At 44.2% G+C, this 15,795-nt stretch overlaps 1 protein-coding gene across 3 annotated transcripts; it reads left to right on the forward strand.

Annotated features, from left to right (window-relative positions):
• The first annotated feature begins 347 nt into the window (after positions 1–347).
• thbs2a (thrombospondin 2a) lies at positions 348–15,579 on the forward strand. 3 transcript variants are annotated; one of them, XM_088304749.1, is made up of 23 exons: positions 348–475; positions 650–712; positions 789–1,342; positions 2,400–2,484; positions 4,377–4,576; positions 5,351–5,491; positions 5,945–6,038; positions 7,031–7,198; positions 7,803–7,979; positions 8,166–8,339; positions 8,461–8,588; positions 8,700–8,852; positions 9,464–9,682; positions 9,766–9,873; positions 9,962–10,121; positions 10,206–10,324; positions 10,394–10,628; positions 11,953–12,180; positions 12,274–12,545; positions 12,625–12,722; positions 12,820–12,959; positions 14,108–14,138; positions 14,505–15,579. In XM_088304749.1, the coding sequence occupies exons 2-23, from the start codon at positions 655–657 to the stop codon at positions 14,506–14,508; spliced, it is 3,546 nt and encodes a 1,181-aa protein (XP_088160875.1). In that variant the 5' UTR covers positions 348–475; positions 650–654; the 3' UTR covers positions 14,509–15,579. The 3 variants fall into 3 exon arrangements, with proteins under 3 accessions (XP_088160875.1, XP_088160877.1, XP_088160876.1); XM_088304751.1 differs by lacking the exon at positions 14,108–14,138; XM_088304750.1 differs by lacking the exon at positions 14,505–15,579 and having other exon boundaries at positions 14,108–14,142.
• Positions 15,580–15,795: the final 216 nt, after the last annotated feature.

The following is a 15,795-nucleotide window of genomic DNA, read 5'->3' on the forward strand; positions in this document are numbered from 1 at the left end:
TATTTATATTTTATGATCGGGACAGATGTTTCCTGATGTGGACAAATCAGTCAAACATCAAATCTTCTGCATTTTAGTTGAGCAGAGACATTGATCAATGATCAGAAAGTGCACCGAGAAGCACTGAAACACTTGTGCAAGTGAATTCAAGTGAATTGGAGACAGTGTGCCATGAGGAGGATGAGCATGGGACAAGAGTCACGTGCCGGCGTGCAAATGACGCCACCGGAAGGTAATTATGTGACCGTGGCTCCTCGCAGCTCATCACAAACCGGTCACAGTGGCTAGTTTTGATTGACAGCACCCCCCTCCTTCAGGCCCCACTATAAGAGGAGGGAGGAGTGGCTCTGTCCTCCAGTTGGTGGATGAAGTCATTCGGAGTGGGATTCTCCTGCTCCGGTTCTCGAGGCTGTCATACCGCCTTAACTTGTTGCCTTTCTTTTGCGATCTTTTTGCTGGATTAAGACATTTATAGGTAAGTTGTGGTGCTTTTGCAAGGTCACGTGCGGTTGCTAAATAATTCATAAAAGATGCAGTGTCTTGTCAGAAGACAATTTTATTGCATTTATTTAAAAAAATTCGTTTAATTGTTATTGTTAAAATCGTTGAAGGCTGCAAACTAATAAGAATATTTCTGTTATGTTCCAAGGCAAAATGATACTCAGATATTTGCTACCAATATCGCTCCTCTTCCTCCACGCGCTCGCTCAAGGTAATTAAATTACTTTTCATGAAATAGCTCATTAAAAGTTAGCCCTTTTAATCGGAACTGTGTGTTAAATTTGTAGATGGCGAGCAGGAGGACGACACCTCCTTCGACTTGTTCGAAGTTAGTCACATCAGTCGCAGGACGCTGGGGGCCAAACAGTTCCGGGGCCAGAACTCCGATGCCCCCGCGTATCGCTTCATCCGTTTCGACCACCTGCCCCCCGTGAGTCCCCTCATCCTCAGGCAAATCGTGCGCCAGATCCAAAACAACGAGGGCTTCGTGTTCGTGGCCAGCATCCGCCAGGATCGCAGCTCTCGAGGCACCCTGCTGGGCTTCGACGATGCCGACGGCCGCCGCCAATTTGAGATCGTGTCCAACGGACGCGCCAACTCCCTGGACCTGGTCTACTGGCTGGAAGGAGCCCAGAACATCGTTTCGTTCGAGGACGTGGACCTGTCCGATTCCCAGTGGAAGAACCTAACGCTGCAGGTCCACGGAGAGAACGCCAATCTGTACGTGGGTTGCAATCTGGTGGACAGCGTCATCCTGGACGAGCCTTTCTACGAACACCTGCAGGCCGAGGGCAGCCGCATGTTTGTGGCCAAAGGAACCATCCGGGAGAACCACTTCAGGGTGAGTTCGGCATTCCCATGCACTGGTGCTGTTTGAGACTTTGCTGTTTTGATTTTCAATTATGGGTTATGTTCATTTTAAACCAACAGTTTGTACATTCCAGAGCAACTCATTGTTCCACATTTAGACTCAAAATTGCAACTTTCCTCAATGAGTGAATGCGTGTGTCTCGTGCAAGAAGGAAGCCTTCACTTGTTTAATACGTGCAAGCTTCTAGAAATTAAACTATGCCTATACTACTCTCAGTGGCTCCCTTCCCAGAACTTGGTGTCTGTATCTTAACCCAAAACGTCTTAGCTCTGAGCTTGAAAGGTAGAAGATTCAAATTGCGCTGTTGAAGTGCCCTTGAGCAAATTGCTGAAGCCACAAACATCTCACCTTTGATGTACCCTCACTCGCTTGCATTTCTCCTTGCATCTCTGTGTATGAATTTGAAGGTGTTGTACTCCTTATATTGCATGCAGTAAAAATGTAGCAGAGTGACATTTTTATTCATCAATACAGTAGCATTTTGTAACCCCCATTTTTCACCCGATGCTGTGTAAATCTTCCAACTCTTAACAATGTGAAAATTGTAACTATTATTTATATATTTATTTATTTAAAGATTTTCATTTAATGATCATAAACTGTTCCAGCATAAAAAGGCATACAGACCGACCGACCGATCTGCATGACCAGGCAACTAAACAAGGACGTGTAAAAAAAAAAAAAAAAAAAAGCATTTGAATTAAAATACATTTCAAATCAACAGTAACAATATAAGATGATGGTGACATAGGAAGTGACTGAAAGAACAACATGTCCACTAATCCTTAAAAATTCTTCAACATTATCTCCATAATTAAAGTATTAATTATATGCACTGAATCCTGCTAACAATTTGGACGAAAGTGGCTTTCAAAGTCCTAAAAGTTTCAAAAGTGACTTCCTGGTCCTCGACTTTCCTGTAGAATCTTGTGCGATGCTTAAAACCCACGTTGACATTTCGATAGATGCATGATGCAGACAGATAGTAGACATGACAGGATAATGATCATTTTGTGTTTCCAAACAGGGTCTCCTGCAGAATGTGCGTTTCATCTTTGATACCACAATCGAGGACGTCCTGCTGAGTCGAGATTGTGAAGTTTCTAAACAAGGTAAAGCCTATTTCTCCATTCTTTCTTCTCGCTCTTTTTTTTTTTTAACCCTTCTTAAATTACTGTACAGTCGGTCCTTTGGTGCTTAAAGCAGACCAAAAAGTTCCCCAATACGTTCAACCAGAATGGTTTCTATTTGTGTGACCTTGAGAAGCCAAAGGTTGTGTCAGATAAAGTTATATTTACAGATGTGGACCAGTCTTTCACGTGCGAGCGTGCAGTCGCATCAGAACCGCACAAACTTCCCACACCAAAGGTTTCACTGTGTGCACTCAGCTGACTCACAATTTGAACTCTGTTTTTAAAGTGGGTCAAAGGAATTGCAGATTAGATGTGTGGCAACATTTCCCGGCATTACTACGAAGAAAAAGCGGCCCGCAGGTCGTGAGGTAGCGTGGACCGCAAAAATACACGCACGCACTCTTATTTCCACTGCACAGGACCTCGCGAAAAGCCCTGAGAAAGAAAATCCGAAAGGGAAAGTGAATACTACGCTGCGGCGTGAGCGTCGACATGCAGCTGCACATACGCACGCACGCACACACGCAGTGAAGTCGCAATGTTGGATAATTAGGTTGCTTTTTCTCAACTCTCTTGAGAAATTGAAGCCGCTGATCCTCAGCGGTAAATATTTATCTAATCATGTTACCGATCACCTGATCTGGATTCTGTGGGACAAAGTGAATCCATATGAGGTGAGCTTTGCATGACAGTTGCCACAAGCGGGGTTAAAATTCCAGCTTTTGTCTTCAAAATGTTTGTCCTACGCAGACTGAGGGTGATGAGCTAATCATTTTTGGATTTTTTTGAGAGGAAAAAAATGCAGTGTGTGTGTGTGTGTGTGTGTGTGTGAATGCGTTCATACTTGTCATGCACACGCAGCATGAAGCCCTCTGGAGGTTTGAATGAATCCAGCAGACCAAGCAGGAAGGAAAACACAACTTTTGTTGTCTGGCGATTTTGGGTGACTTTTTGATTTAGAGTGTCTCGGCCTGCCATCAATCTTTGCCTCGTTGTAAGCTTTGATCCAAACTCTTACTTTCTGTGTGCCGCATTCACTCAAGTCATCTTGTCATGACGCCCGTTTTTTTGGCTCCAGGAAGAAAAGCAAACCTAAACTGGGTGGAAGCAGAAGCTTAAAATGTCATGTGACTTATTGCGCCGTAAAGATGTCATACAGTACGCATGTACGGCATCTGTGGTTTTTCCACTTTATGCTGCTGAGATCTCAGCGAGCTACTAGCAACATCTTCTCACTTCTTTGGATGGATATACGTCAGATTGGTTTTGTGGCAGAATGCAATACTTTTACATTTAGGTCAGAAGTTGTAAAGGCTGCAAACGTTCGATGACAAAGTATCCCACCCCGCATTGCTTCGAGAAACACAGACAATATAGTGGATGCCGACGTGTATTTTTTTGTCTTAAACTTTTATCGTGTCGCTATTTACTTGGCCTGCCATAGTGTCGGTCTCACAAGCCTGGACAGCGTTGACTGAACTCGTCCTTGTTTTTGCTTTGCGATCTCACTGGAACCTCCAAATAGTCCGCCTTGGTAAATTTCGTCTGTGTGCTCAGTTCACTTATCCGAATGGTCATGAAGATTTATGGCGTATACGGTTTTCTCATCATAGAGGAGAACACCCACATTTCAGAGTTCTCCACTGCCGCCCACTCCGTTTACACCCAGCCGTTCCCACACCGTCCCTCGGATAACAATGGAATGATTAACCGTCTCTTTCACGGCTGACGGCGCATCTGTTTTTTAGGAACACAATAAACACAATAAGCCTCACATTGTCACGCTTGGCCCAGAACAACTGAGAAATCCCTGCGTGGCCTGATCATTTTACTCGAGCTTTCCATCCCTCTGATGTTCTCTTCTCTTCCAGATGATGCCAATCTTGTGAGCGAGAGCACAGAAATTGTGGATGTGAGTCCTTCCATCACCACCAACGTCATTGGCCAGAAGCGAGATGACATGGGCTCGGAGATGTGCGACCGCTCCTGCGAGGAGCTGAGCACCATGTTTCAGGAGCTCAATGGCCTCCGAGTGGTTGTCAGTAACCTCATTGACGGCTTGCAAAAAGTGGTAAGTGGCAAAGTACGGAACGTTGAAGCCAGCTTTTGTTCCCGATGATATATGGATGACCGGAAGATGCTTTGGCGAAAATCAGTGTATTTTCGGTTCGCTCAACCCATATGACTCTTGTGATGCGTGGCATTGTGTGTCAGACGGATTTTATGACATGCTGCATGTGGATATAGGAAGTGTTCCCCTGGCAGCGTTGGGGTCCAGTCTAATGTCTGGCTGTGTTTAAACAGCCCACGGGTTTCCTCCGGGAGCCTCCCAGTCCCAGCAATAAGAGAGTCTGGGCATAAAGCTTGGAAAAAAATGGCCGAGATGAGAAGGGTCCCTGAGGCTCTTCCAGACCGAGTGGTGTCTTCCATTTGAACACCGCACACTGCTGCCTCCCCTCCTTCAGCACGCAGACGCAAAGTTTTGGCAGCCGTTTATCTAGCGACACTTGCCAAGTGTGCAGGAGTCCAGCCACAGACGTTACGGCTCTCCAATTGGGTTGGAGGTTACAATGAACATTTCGGAACTCTTTCACTTTTTGTTATTTGTAGTAATTCCAACCACATTTACAAGTATTCGCATTTTCTCATCAATCATACCTCTTGCCGTTGGTACCTCAAAGCAGATTGATAGCTTTCTCCCTAAATGTTTCCACTATTTTTTGGGTGAAAAAATTGTTTGTTACTCATTCTTGATTATTATTCACTGCTCAGCACAGCTGCAAGTGCCTACCTTAAAGAAGTGATGATTGTGGCATGTCTTAATTCAAACTTATCTGTATGTCAGACGGAGGAGAACACGGTCATGAAGGAGGCCCTCGGAAAGATGAAGAACACCAAAGAGAAGAACATGTGCTGGCAGGATGGCCGACTGTTCGACGACAAGGAAGACTGGGTTGTGGACAGCTGCACCAAATGTACCTGCCAGGTAGAGCTGACTGCAGTGGAACTACTTCATTCCGTCACAATGTAGTCGAAAGTGATTTGATAAATTAAGTACGAGTGTGTGTTGGGCTGAAGCTGGATTGTTTTTTTCTGGAAATATGAGAATGATCGCCTCTGTGAAGTCCAACCCCCACATCGATATCCAAAATATATTGAATCCACACTCCACCACAAAATTAAATGGCAGGCGAGTTCTTTTTCCACTAAAATACGATTCTGCCATAATATATTAAAAAAAACAAAAATAGATTGGATTATTTTATATGACGACAATGAAAACTCCCAAAATAAAGCCAAAATAAAACTTTATTTTTAACATTTCATGAATTTTTGTTATGAATTCTTGTGACAATATTTGACATGAAAGGTTATACCAATTGACTATTCTTTGAAATTACCCCGATTGTGCCTTGAATTTATTATTTCTTGACGACAGGAGTCCAAGGTCGTGTGTCACCAAATTACCTGCCCCGCCGTGGCGTGTGCCAGCCCTACATTCGTCGATGGCGAGTGTTGTCCTGTGTGTCTGCGTAAGTACTTAGCCGCAACTATTGGCTTGAATCGTCCTCCTGCTTACCAGCACGGTAACACGCATTCGATTCTGCTCGGTTTGCTGATGTGCAGAATTTATCTTTTGTGTAAGAAATCTTTTTTTAAATCAATTTGTAATTGCCCTCCACTTGATGCTAACACAATTCGTTAATCCCCATAATTCCTGATTATTCTGTACAATTTTTTTCATGATGATGATGAAGGCTCATCGGTGCAAGCTTTCCGGCACGCTATTGTCTTCAAAAGCGGTACCAAGCTTGATTGTTGCGCAATGTAACCAGACTTTATTTTACTTGATTCATTTATTTTTATTTATCAATTTAGTGTGACAAACACATGGCATGAGAGATACATAAAAAAACAAACCCAGACTCAATAAAAACAACAACATAAAAGGAAACATCATACACATGATTGGTAACGGACTGAACATGTGTTAGCAATCATGAGTACAAGTACAATGTTTCCTTTTATTGTATTGTTTTTATTGCATATTTTTTACGTTTTGTCTTGTGTCATTTTCTGTTTGTCATTGTGTGCTCCCTCTACAACATTAATTTCAATTTAAGGGACAATAAATAGTTTCAGATTTTTCACTTTTAACATATAATGTACATCCGTGGTCCCCAAGCCCCGGTCCGTGGCCGGGTACTGGTCCGTGGGCCGCGGCGAGCCGTACAGATGAATTTTTACAATTTAAAAAAAAAAAAACTTGCAGTTGACGCATGTCAAGATGCTAATGGAATCAGTCGCATTACGCTAATATTAAACACACAAGATAGTGAAATGAGTAACAATAGCACGTACGAAGCTGCTCTGCCCCCGACATCTTGCCCCGTCCCTTTGACAGTCCACTGCTGTGCATATGATTTCATCAATGTATGCATAACATGAAAAGAGATGAGAAATGCACAGACATCAATTGAAACATTTTCTTGATTATATTTGTGCTTTTAATTTTGTCAAGCAGAAGGCAGTGAGCATGGCTGGTCCCCGTGGTCCGAATGGACAGAGTGCACCGTCACCTGCGGGACAGGAACCCAACAGAGGGGAAGGTCATGTGACGCAACCAGTAATCCCTGCACGGGACCTTCGATACAGACTCGCAAGTGCAACCCAGGAAAATGCGACAGTCGCGGTGAGGACATGACTAATCTTGACCATCTATTGTTATTTTGGCACAAAATGTGACGGGAGTGATGTGATCGACTGTAAATTGGTCCTGCAAAAACCACCAATGAGATCTCCTGCCGTGCAACATTCCAAAAGTGTTGTTGAATCTAAATGAGGTTGGACTGCAGGGTGTGCCCACCCAGTAGAAGTTCTTTCCAAATAAACCAAAATGACTCACTTTGGGCTGTCATGCAAAAGTAATGACTATTCATTTGATTACAAATATAAGAGTCTGTTTTTTTTTTTTTTTTTTGCTACATTTTGTTGAATGAAATGAGCCTACTGGCTCCTTGAGAGGGATTATCCTGTTATTGGTTGAGGCGAACATTACACTGCGTCTACGTGAGCGGCTGGTTCAGTCTAACCACTGGATGATAGTTTACACAGCGTGATGCAAACACGGGCGCAATGGCCATGGCCTCCAACATCACATCATATTTACTCCGAGAAAACGTGCTTGCCATTTTTTTCTTTTTAAACCTTGGCTTTTTTTTTTTTTTGGTTTTGTTTTACTTTGTGGAAATCTGATTTGCATTTGTGCTGTTCGCGTCATATGCCGGATGTTTCAGTTCGCCAGGATGGAGGATGGAGCTTGTGGTCACCATGGTCGTCCTGCTCGGTGTCCTGCGGAGACGGTCAGATCACCCGGATACGACACTGTAATGCCCCCATGCCTCAGCTGGGGGGCAAAGACTGCGAAGGCAACGGCCGAGAGACTCAGCGCTGCACTGCGGAGCCTTGTCCGAGTGAGCATCACAGCAGCGCTACTACTTTATTTGTGCCCGAGGCAACGTCTGTTTTGGACTGGCCGCCTACAAGAAATATTAACCTAAATCTTGCCGTGTTAGTCCCTCTGAAATTTTGAAATGAAATTTTTTTTATTAGTATTGTGGGAGACTCTGCAAACACCGCTGACTTTTGTGTTTTATCAGTCGATGGAGGTTGGGGGCCATGGTCTCCGTGGGCAACCTGCTCAGCAACATGCGGTGGAGGGATCAAAAGTCGCAAACGTGAATGCAACAGTCCTCATCCTCAGTACGGCGGCAGGAAGTGTAACGGAGAGGTCAACGACAGAGACAGCTGCAACAAAAAAGACTGTCCTGTTGGTAAGATCTTGGACTATGGCGGTCATTTGGAGATGAGGATTCTGATGATGGGTCAAGATACATTTTTTTTAAGTATATGAAATGATATTTATTTCAACCCATTTTGAAATGTACCTTGCAGATGGTTGTCTGTCCAACCCGTGCTTCGCGGGAGTGGACTGCAGCAGCGCTCCAGATGGCTCCTGGGAGTGTGGGCCGTGTCCTGCTGGTTTCCGTGGAAATGGTACCCACTGCGAAGATATCAATGAGGTAAATGTGTTTTGTCTGATCACATACATAAATGAGAAAGATGTTTACGATTGATCCATGTCATGATCATCATTAATAATTTTTTTTTTATTTCATTCCCTCCGGATCCAGTGTGACATGTTATCTGACATTTGCTTCAACCTGGGTGGACAGCAACGATGTGTCAACACCGATCCAGGGTTCCACTGCCTACCCTGTCCTAAACGCTACAAGGGCACCCAACCTTTCGGGATGGGCGTGGAGGAGGCTAAGAAGAACAAGCAGGTAAACGGAGGTCTTGCCGGAATTTCATATACGACGGTTGTATTTTTAAGCTATTAAAATGAAATGACTAAAGCCATCTCTAAGACTCAATTTTTGCACTGTAGGTTTGCTGCATGCAGCAAATCTATTTGTCTCACTGTCCCTTTGGCCAAGCGAGCTTCTGCCCCTCTATTGGCTTTTGCAGATGCTCGTCTCTGACGCCATGCCCCAGTTGCTCAGTTATTTGATTTGGGCATACTGGGATTGTCTCACCGCTGGCACTGAATGATTCCATTTCAGAGTTTTTGATCAAAGGCCTGCTTCCACTGCCACGCGCTACTCTTTGAGCTCATGGAGTGGCTTTCAAAACAGAGTCATATTTTGCTCCGCCGGTAATGAGCGGCAGCTGTGAGTACCTTATGAGGCAGTGGTGAGCCACAGCGGGATGTGTGATGCATTAAGTGGGATTCAATCAAATCAGCAACACGCTAAAGTACTTTGTCCAAAATGTCTTGCTTAACTGGCTCAATTTGGAGCTGACATTGTGATGAAATGCTTTTTTTTTTTCCAGATGGCCAGATGACAATAATCTCAGAGCATATCATCCTGAACCCTCTTTTTTTGTCTAACAGGTGTGCGAGCCGGAGAATCCCTGCAAGGACAAGACGCACAACTGTCACAGATCTGCCGAATGTATTTACCTCAGCCATTTCAGTGATCCCATGTACAAGTGTGAGTGTCGCACCGGTTATGCCGGTGATGGCTATATCTGCGGGGAGGATTCTGACCTCGATGGCTGGCCCAATCAGAACCTTGTGTGTGGAGCCAATGCCACCTACCATTGCAAGAAGGTAGCCTTATGTCCTTACACACAATTTTTTTTCATGGAAACCAGTCATTAATTAGAAATCCCTCTTCTGCTTTTTGTTTCCAGGACAACTGCCCCAGCCTGCCCAACTCTGGTCAAGAAGACTTTGACAAAGATGGCCAAGGAGACGCTTGTGATAAGGATGACGACAATGATGGAATCCTGGATGAGAGGGTGTGAGATTTGTACAATTTTTTTTTTTTTTTTTTTTTTTTTTGACCCAATGTTCAAATTTCTCTAACAAGTGCACTTTGAACCTCAGGACAATTGCGCCCTCCTTTACAACCCTCGTCAGTCTGACTTTGACAAGGATGAAGTGGGTGACCGCTGCGATAACTGCCCTTATGAGCACAACCCGAACCAGATCGACACGGACCACAACGGGGAAGGGGATGCCTGTGCCGTGGACATTGACGGAGACGGTAAAAGAAGTCCCAAACTGTGATCATTTCAAACATTGCACCTTTTGTCTCCACTTCACCCAGAATCCACTTTTGTTTTCGTAGAAATCCTGAATGAGAACGACAACTGCCCTCTCGTGTACAACACGGACCAGAAGGACACGGACATGGATGGCGTTGGCGACCAGTGCGATAATTGTCCCCTGCTGCACAATCCTCTGCAGGTAACGTCCACCGCGCTGCACCTCAAAGGTGCCGCAGGTACGCCTAACCTTTGGGTGTTGTGCCAACAGATGGACGTAGACAACGACTTGGTGGGAGACCAGTGTGACAACAACCAGGATATTGACGAAGACGGCCATCAGAACAACCTGGACAACTGTCCATACGTGGCCAACGCCAACCAAGCCGACCACGACAAAGACGGCAAAGGAGACGCGTGTGACTTTGACGACGATAACGACGGTATACCCGACGACAGGGACAATTGCAGACTGACGCCCAACACAGACCAGCTGGATGCTGACGGTGAGGATCAGAAGTTGTTTGATCATCTTCGTGATATAGAACGTACGGAAAAGTATCATGATGATTTATGACCCGATAAAACTTATTATCCGCCAATTTCTTTTTTTTTTTTGTCAGAACACAACTCATAACTTTTGATAACATTCTAATGAGCAACCAGCGGTCAAGGCCTTCAAGGCCTTCTCTGCTGGTCTAAGAAAAAATGTTCCTATTCTTCACATCTCTACTCACATCGTCCCTTATTCGTGCATTTTAAACCAAACTAAAATCAAGAGGAAGAAGTAACGCCATGGAAGTTTCCATATAAAGAAATTAACCAATGAATAGATTGACACCAGAATTTCAGGAGTGGAATTCATTTTGATTGTCCGTGATGATGTATTTCCAGTTCAGTAACTGCGGTTGTAGTTAATTATATACTCGTGCGCGGTGTTCAGTGACACACTTGAGGTTTGTTGAGGCGATCAGAGCGTGTTCAAAGGGAAAGTCCAGATTCTTGACATCCATCTTCAGAATAACATTTGAAGAAACTACTTGTCAAAGCGATCAAAAATATCCAAGTAGGACGATGTAAAGAAAATTTGATGTAAAGGCACACATTTCTGTGCCTAAATGCCAGCACACAAAAAGAAAAAAAAATGCACCTGTGATGATGCCGCTCTCACTCATCTGGTGTTCAAGTTTGCCTTGTGGACTTTTTCAGATGTCGTGCGTGAAGTGCGACCGTGGAAAAGGGAGTGAAGTTCGGCGTTGGCATCGGTGATGTCATTTCACGTGCACATGCCAGCTTGTTAAGTTTTCGCTTTGCTCTTGATTAGTTTGCTGTGCCCAAATTGTGGCGGGTTACCTGGAGTTTATACAGCTGTGTGTAACTGGAAACAGACTGCGGCGGAGGAAGGCCCTGGTCACCGATGCGTTCACTCGCTTCGCAGCTTGTCAGATAGTGTTTATTTGACAGAAGTGTAGCCTCGCGTGCCATAACAAACACGATGACAGAAAGCAGCGAGCTACTTCCATTCGCCGGCCTTCATGACTCACGGCAACCTTTCCACGGGGAGCTCCAAGCCTGCTGTCTGGCTCAAGTGGACTTCGGATATCATCGCCGATCGTTATCACGCCATGACAAAAGATGGCTGCTTTAGCTTCAACCACTTGGAAAATGTGCCTAACGATACTCACAAGTGGAACAATTATCCTTTTGTCTTTGGCACGCCGTAGAGAGCGGACCTCTGCCAAGGAAGCGTCCACAAATGCCATTTGTGTCCATCCGTATACAAATTTCCAGTGCGATTAAGTATTTTATTTATTTATTTTTTTCCACCAGGTGACGGAAGAGGTGACGCCTGCAAAGACGACTTTGACAATGACAGCATCCCAGATATCTTGGACGTGTGTCCCGAGAACAGCGACATCAGCAGCACAGACTTCAGGAAGTTCCAGATGGTCCACCTGGACCCGAAGGGAACCACTCAAATCGACCCCAACTGGGTGGTGAGGCACCAAGGCAAAGAGCTGGTGCAGACGGCCAACTCCGACCCCGGCATTGCCGTCGGTGAGCGTCACTCGTCATCACGGCGTAAAATGAGAAAGCAGAATAATCATGATGATGACGATGACCGCTCACGCTTTTGTCTCGTGCCGCCAGGTTTTGACGAGTTCAGTGCCGTGGACTTCAGCGGCACGATGTACGTAAACACAGACAGGGACGATGACTACGCCGGCTTTGTTTTCGGCTACCAGTCGAGTGGGCGCTTCTATGTGGTGATGTGGAAGCAGATCACACAAACCTACTGGGAGGACAAGCCCTCCAAGGCCTTCGGCATCTCTGGCGTGTCCCTCAAAGTGGTCAACTCGACGACCGGCACTGGAGAACACCTCAGGAATGCTTTGTGGCACACGGGCAACACTCCTGGAGAGGTAGGCGCCATCTCAAACGTGCTTTTGTTGGCTTCAACAGCGCTGATGTTTTTATTTTCTTGTTATTGATTGAACGTAGGTACGCACTCTGTGGCATGACCCCAAAAATATTGGCTGGAAAGATTACACAGCTTACAGGTGGCACCTCATCCACAGACCGAAAACTGGTTTCATCAGGTAGACTATTCACTTCAAGTTCTTCCGCACTCATACCTCTCTGATACAGCTCTTGTAATGTGTGTGTGTGTGTGTGTTTTGTTTGTCACATTTGCAGGGTTGTTGTGTACGAGGGTAAACAGATCATGGCTGATTCGGGACCAATTTATGACAAGACGTTTGCCGGCGGAAGGTTAGGATTGTTTGTCTTCTCGCAAGAGCTGGTCTTCTTCTCGGACCTCAAGTATGAGTGCAGAGGTTAGTAGAAAGGATTTGAAGTCTCTACTTAATCCTTAAATGGACAAATGCCTTTTATACTTTTTTTTTCATGAGTTCATGAACTTGTAGGCAATCATTTCCTGTGCATAATGAGCTTAGCCTGGCTCCATAGCAACATGTTTTTGGGGGATATATTGTTTGTTTTAAGGACGTGTGTGAGCAATGGGGGGCTGTGTATCTTTCTTGATAACGAACGACAGGGAAGGTCTTGAGTGTGGAATTCCAAGTGTTTTTTTAAGAAAGTTTACTTTAGCTTACACTGTAGTTGCAATAGGTTGAATATCCCACACCAGAGTTGGACTCTGAATTTAGCAGCGTGGGTTTAAATGAGGTCGTCCTGGTGGTGCACCTTCTGAAAGTGAAGCACTGAAAGAGAACATTTGAACCCAGAGGGAAGTTTCATCTCCAGACCCAAAAGTAAAAATTCGGTTTACACAAATTTCAAAAGCAATTCATCATGTATTGCAATACGCAACATTGACATGCGGTGTTCAACATAAATGGCCACGCGCCAAACAGATGTTCGAAATCCAGACCGAGAATTTCTTTTCAAAATGAATATTTTCTATGGCTTACGAACTTCCAAATGCTCCCACATGTGGACAATTGCTTCCAAATAAGATTTGTCAAAGTGAACACACAAATACTTAAGATAAAGATCAGCAGTTCATTCAAGACCGTGCTGCAAAGCGAACGTTTCAGACGACAAAGATGACTCCAATTCACCCGAGGGTGAGTCTAATCATCATCAGAATTCTGGAACTTGGTCTCGTGTTGACTGACAATCCAGCAAATGGTGTTGTGCGTCCAGATTTGCTCTCCCCTCGTTAGCGTTGCAGGACTCTTTTCAACATTTGCCTAATTCCACGGTGGGTAATGGGCCAATGTTTGTGTTTAAAATCAGACATATGCAAAAATGCTCTGCCTTGCCCGAAGCCTTCAATTGTTTATACAGCTCTTGTATTTGGCTCCATTCAAACTGGCACGAGGGAATATTTGAGTATGCAGCGTTTAGATTTTTTTTTTTTTGGAGTGTGTATAAATTAGCGCACGAGAGATACAGAAAACCTCTTGTTTTATTTTAATGTGATATGTGAAAACCCTTCAACATGTTTTTTGATATTCAGATGAGCTGGAGGTGCCGACAAGGTTGCCAAGGTAACACGGTGTGTGTTATGTGTTGTTTTGTTGGCCCAAGCAACTTTTTAAAAGATATTGTCATGCTGTTTTGTGCTTGGCAGCTTTTTTTTTTTGTTTTTTTGTGCAATGCACCAGATGCATTGTGGAAGACCTTGTGAGTGTGCGTTTGCGCCTGTGTTTGTACATCATGTGTGTTCCAAGGACTTCCAACTTTCTGTCCAGCATTGAAGTGTCGAAAAGCCTGTCGCCTTCTTGCACTCGCTCGTGATGCCCGTGCGCCACGTGCGCACGTTTGTTTCAGCGCTTTTCACCCGTCCGCGTTGTTGTGCGTCTTGATTACCAAACACGCACGTCATAGCCCCGATTTTCTCCGTGTTTCCACAGATAACTGAATCAAGATGGCGAGCGGGCGATCTCAGAGTAAACATCCCATCGTCACTGAATGCATTTCAATGTAAATGAGACTTTCCGTGCTCTTCCACGTCTCCACGCTGGAGAGGAAACCATGACTCGGATTTGCCGTTTTCCGGCTGACTTGTTTGTATGCGCTCGCCTCACTGGAGGACGGACGTGAGTGGACGGGCGGCAGAAACTAGGCAGAATATTTCATTATAACTCATGTACTTATGACTACATTTTTAAGGGATTCTTTGTACAACCACTTAGATTCTGTATGTGCTTTCCGACATGATATGTGACACAAACTGGGGTCTGTTTGAGGCTCTTTTTTTTTTCTTTTTTTTTGGGGGGGGCTCGTGTACAGCTTGTCACAAAAAAAACAGCATCGATAACCCAAAACATAATTTTACTGTTCCAAGTCATTTCTTTTAATCCTGAATGTGGACTTGAGTGAACAATTATTTTTTAAAAGCCATTTTAGTAAATGCCAAAGATGTTTATACTAAGTCTGTATTATAATTCATTTTTTGTAAATTATTTATGCTTGTTGCTTGTTTTGTTTTGGGTATTTTTTTGCATTTTTTTTTCTAGAGTTTGTATATATTATTTATTTGTTCACACTGACAAAGCGCATAATTGAGAACCATAAATGGCCAGAAGAAATAATAATGTGTTTACATCTGCCCTCATTATTGTCAGTCGACGCGACTTTTGCGGCAGTTTACTCCGGCAGTAATATTTCTTTCAAAGGAAGTGAAATAATCAAAATATATGTTTTGAAGGCTCCTTTTCACCTTCATTCTTGGGATCATCATTATGGTATGTGCTACTCAGTGAGACATTATCACAATCACGACCAAGTCAGAGTTTTACATGCATCCATTATGTGCAATGTCTTCATGAACAGACTGAATATTCATGTATGGTAACCAATTCTTCAAAAGCTTTATTTGTCCAAGATAGACTTTATGTTCTTCCGGGCGGTCATTCCCTTGCACAGAATGTTCATGTCAATGTTTTGTTGTGTTCTTTTTCATAAATAAATCATTTGTACACCACTGTGGTCCGACTGTTATTAAATAGGACCCGTTTCATTGATGCGCAAAACATCATTTCAAATGTGTTTTAAAGTGAAACTTTGAGAAGGATTGAGTTTTAGTCAAGTAAACCGAAGAACTAACTTACATCCATCCATCCATTATCCGGACCGCTTCTCCTCACAAGGGTCGTGGGGGGTGCATGAGCCTATCCCAGCTGAGGCGGGGTACACCCTGAA

The sequence above is a fragment of the Idiotropiscis lumnitzeri genome, chromosome 9, assembly GCF_059441095.1.
Source record: "Idiotropiscis lumnitzeri isolate Australia: NSW breed Sydney's pygmy pipehorse chromosome 9, RoL_Ilum_1.0, whole genome shotgun sequence".
Taxonomy (NCBI): domain Eukaryota; kingdom Metazoa; phylum Chordata; class Actinopteri; order Syngnathiformes; family Syngnathidae; genus Idiotropiscis; species Idiotropiscis lumnitzeri.

What these genes read in the sequence shown, in the direction of transcription:
- thbs2a (XM_088304749.1), top strand. Translation starts at nt 655, where the DNA reads ATGATACTCAGATATTTGCTACCAATATCGCTCCTCTTCCTCCACGCG. An exon ending in CAAAAAAGACTGTCCTGTTG is followed by an intron (nt 8,340 to 8,460) that starts GTAAGATCTTGG and finishes TGTACCTTGCAG; the next exon opens with ATGGTTGTCTGTCCAACCCG. An exon ending in CGTGGACATTGACGGAGACG is followed by an intron (nt 10,122 to 10,205) that starts GTAAAAGAAGTC and finishes TTGTTTTCGTAG; the next exon opens with AAATCCTGAATGAGAACGAC.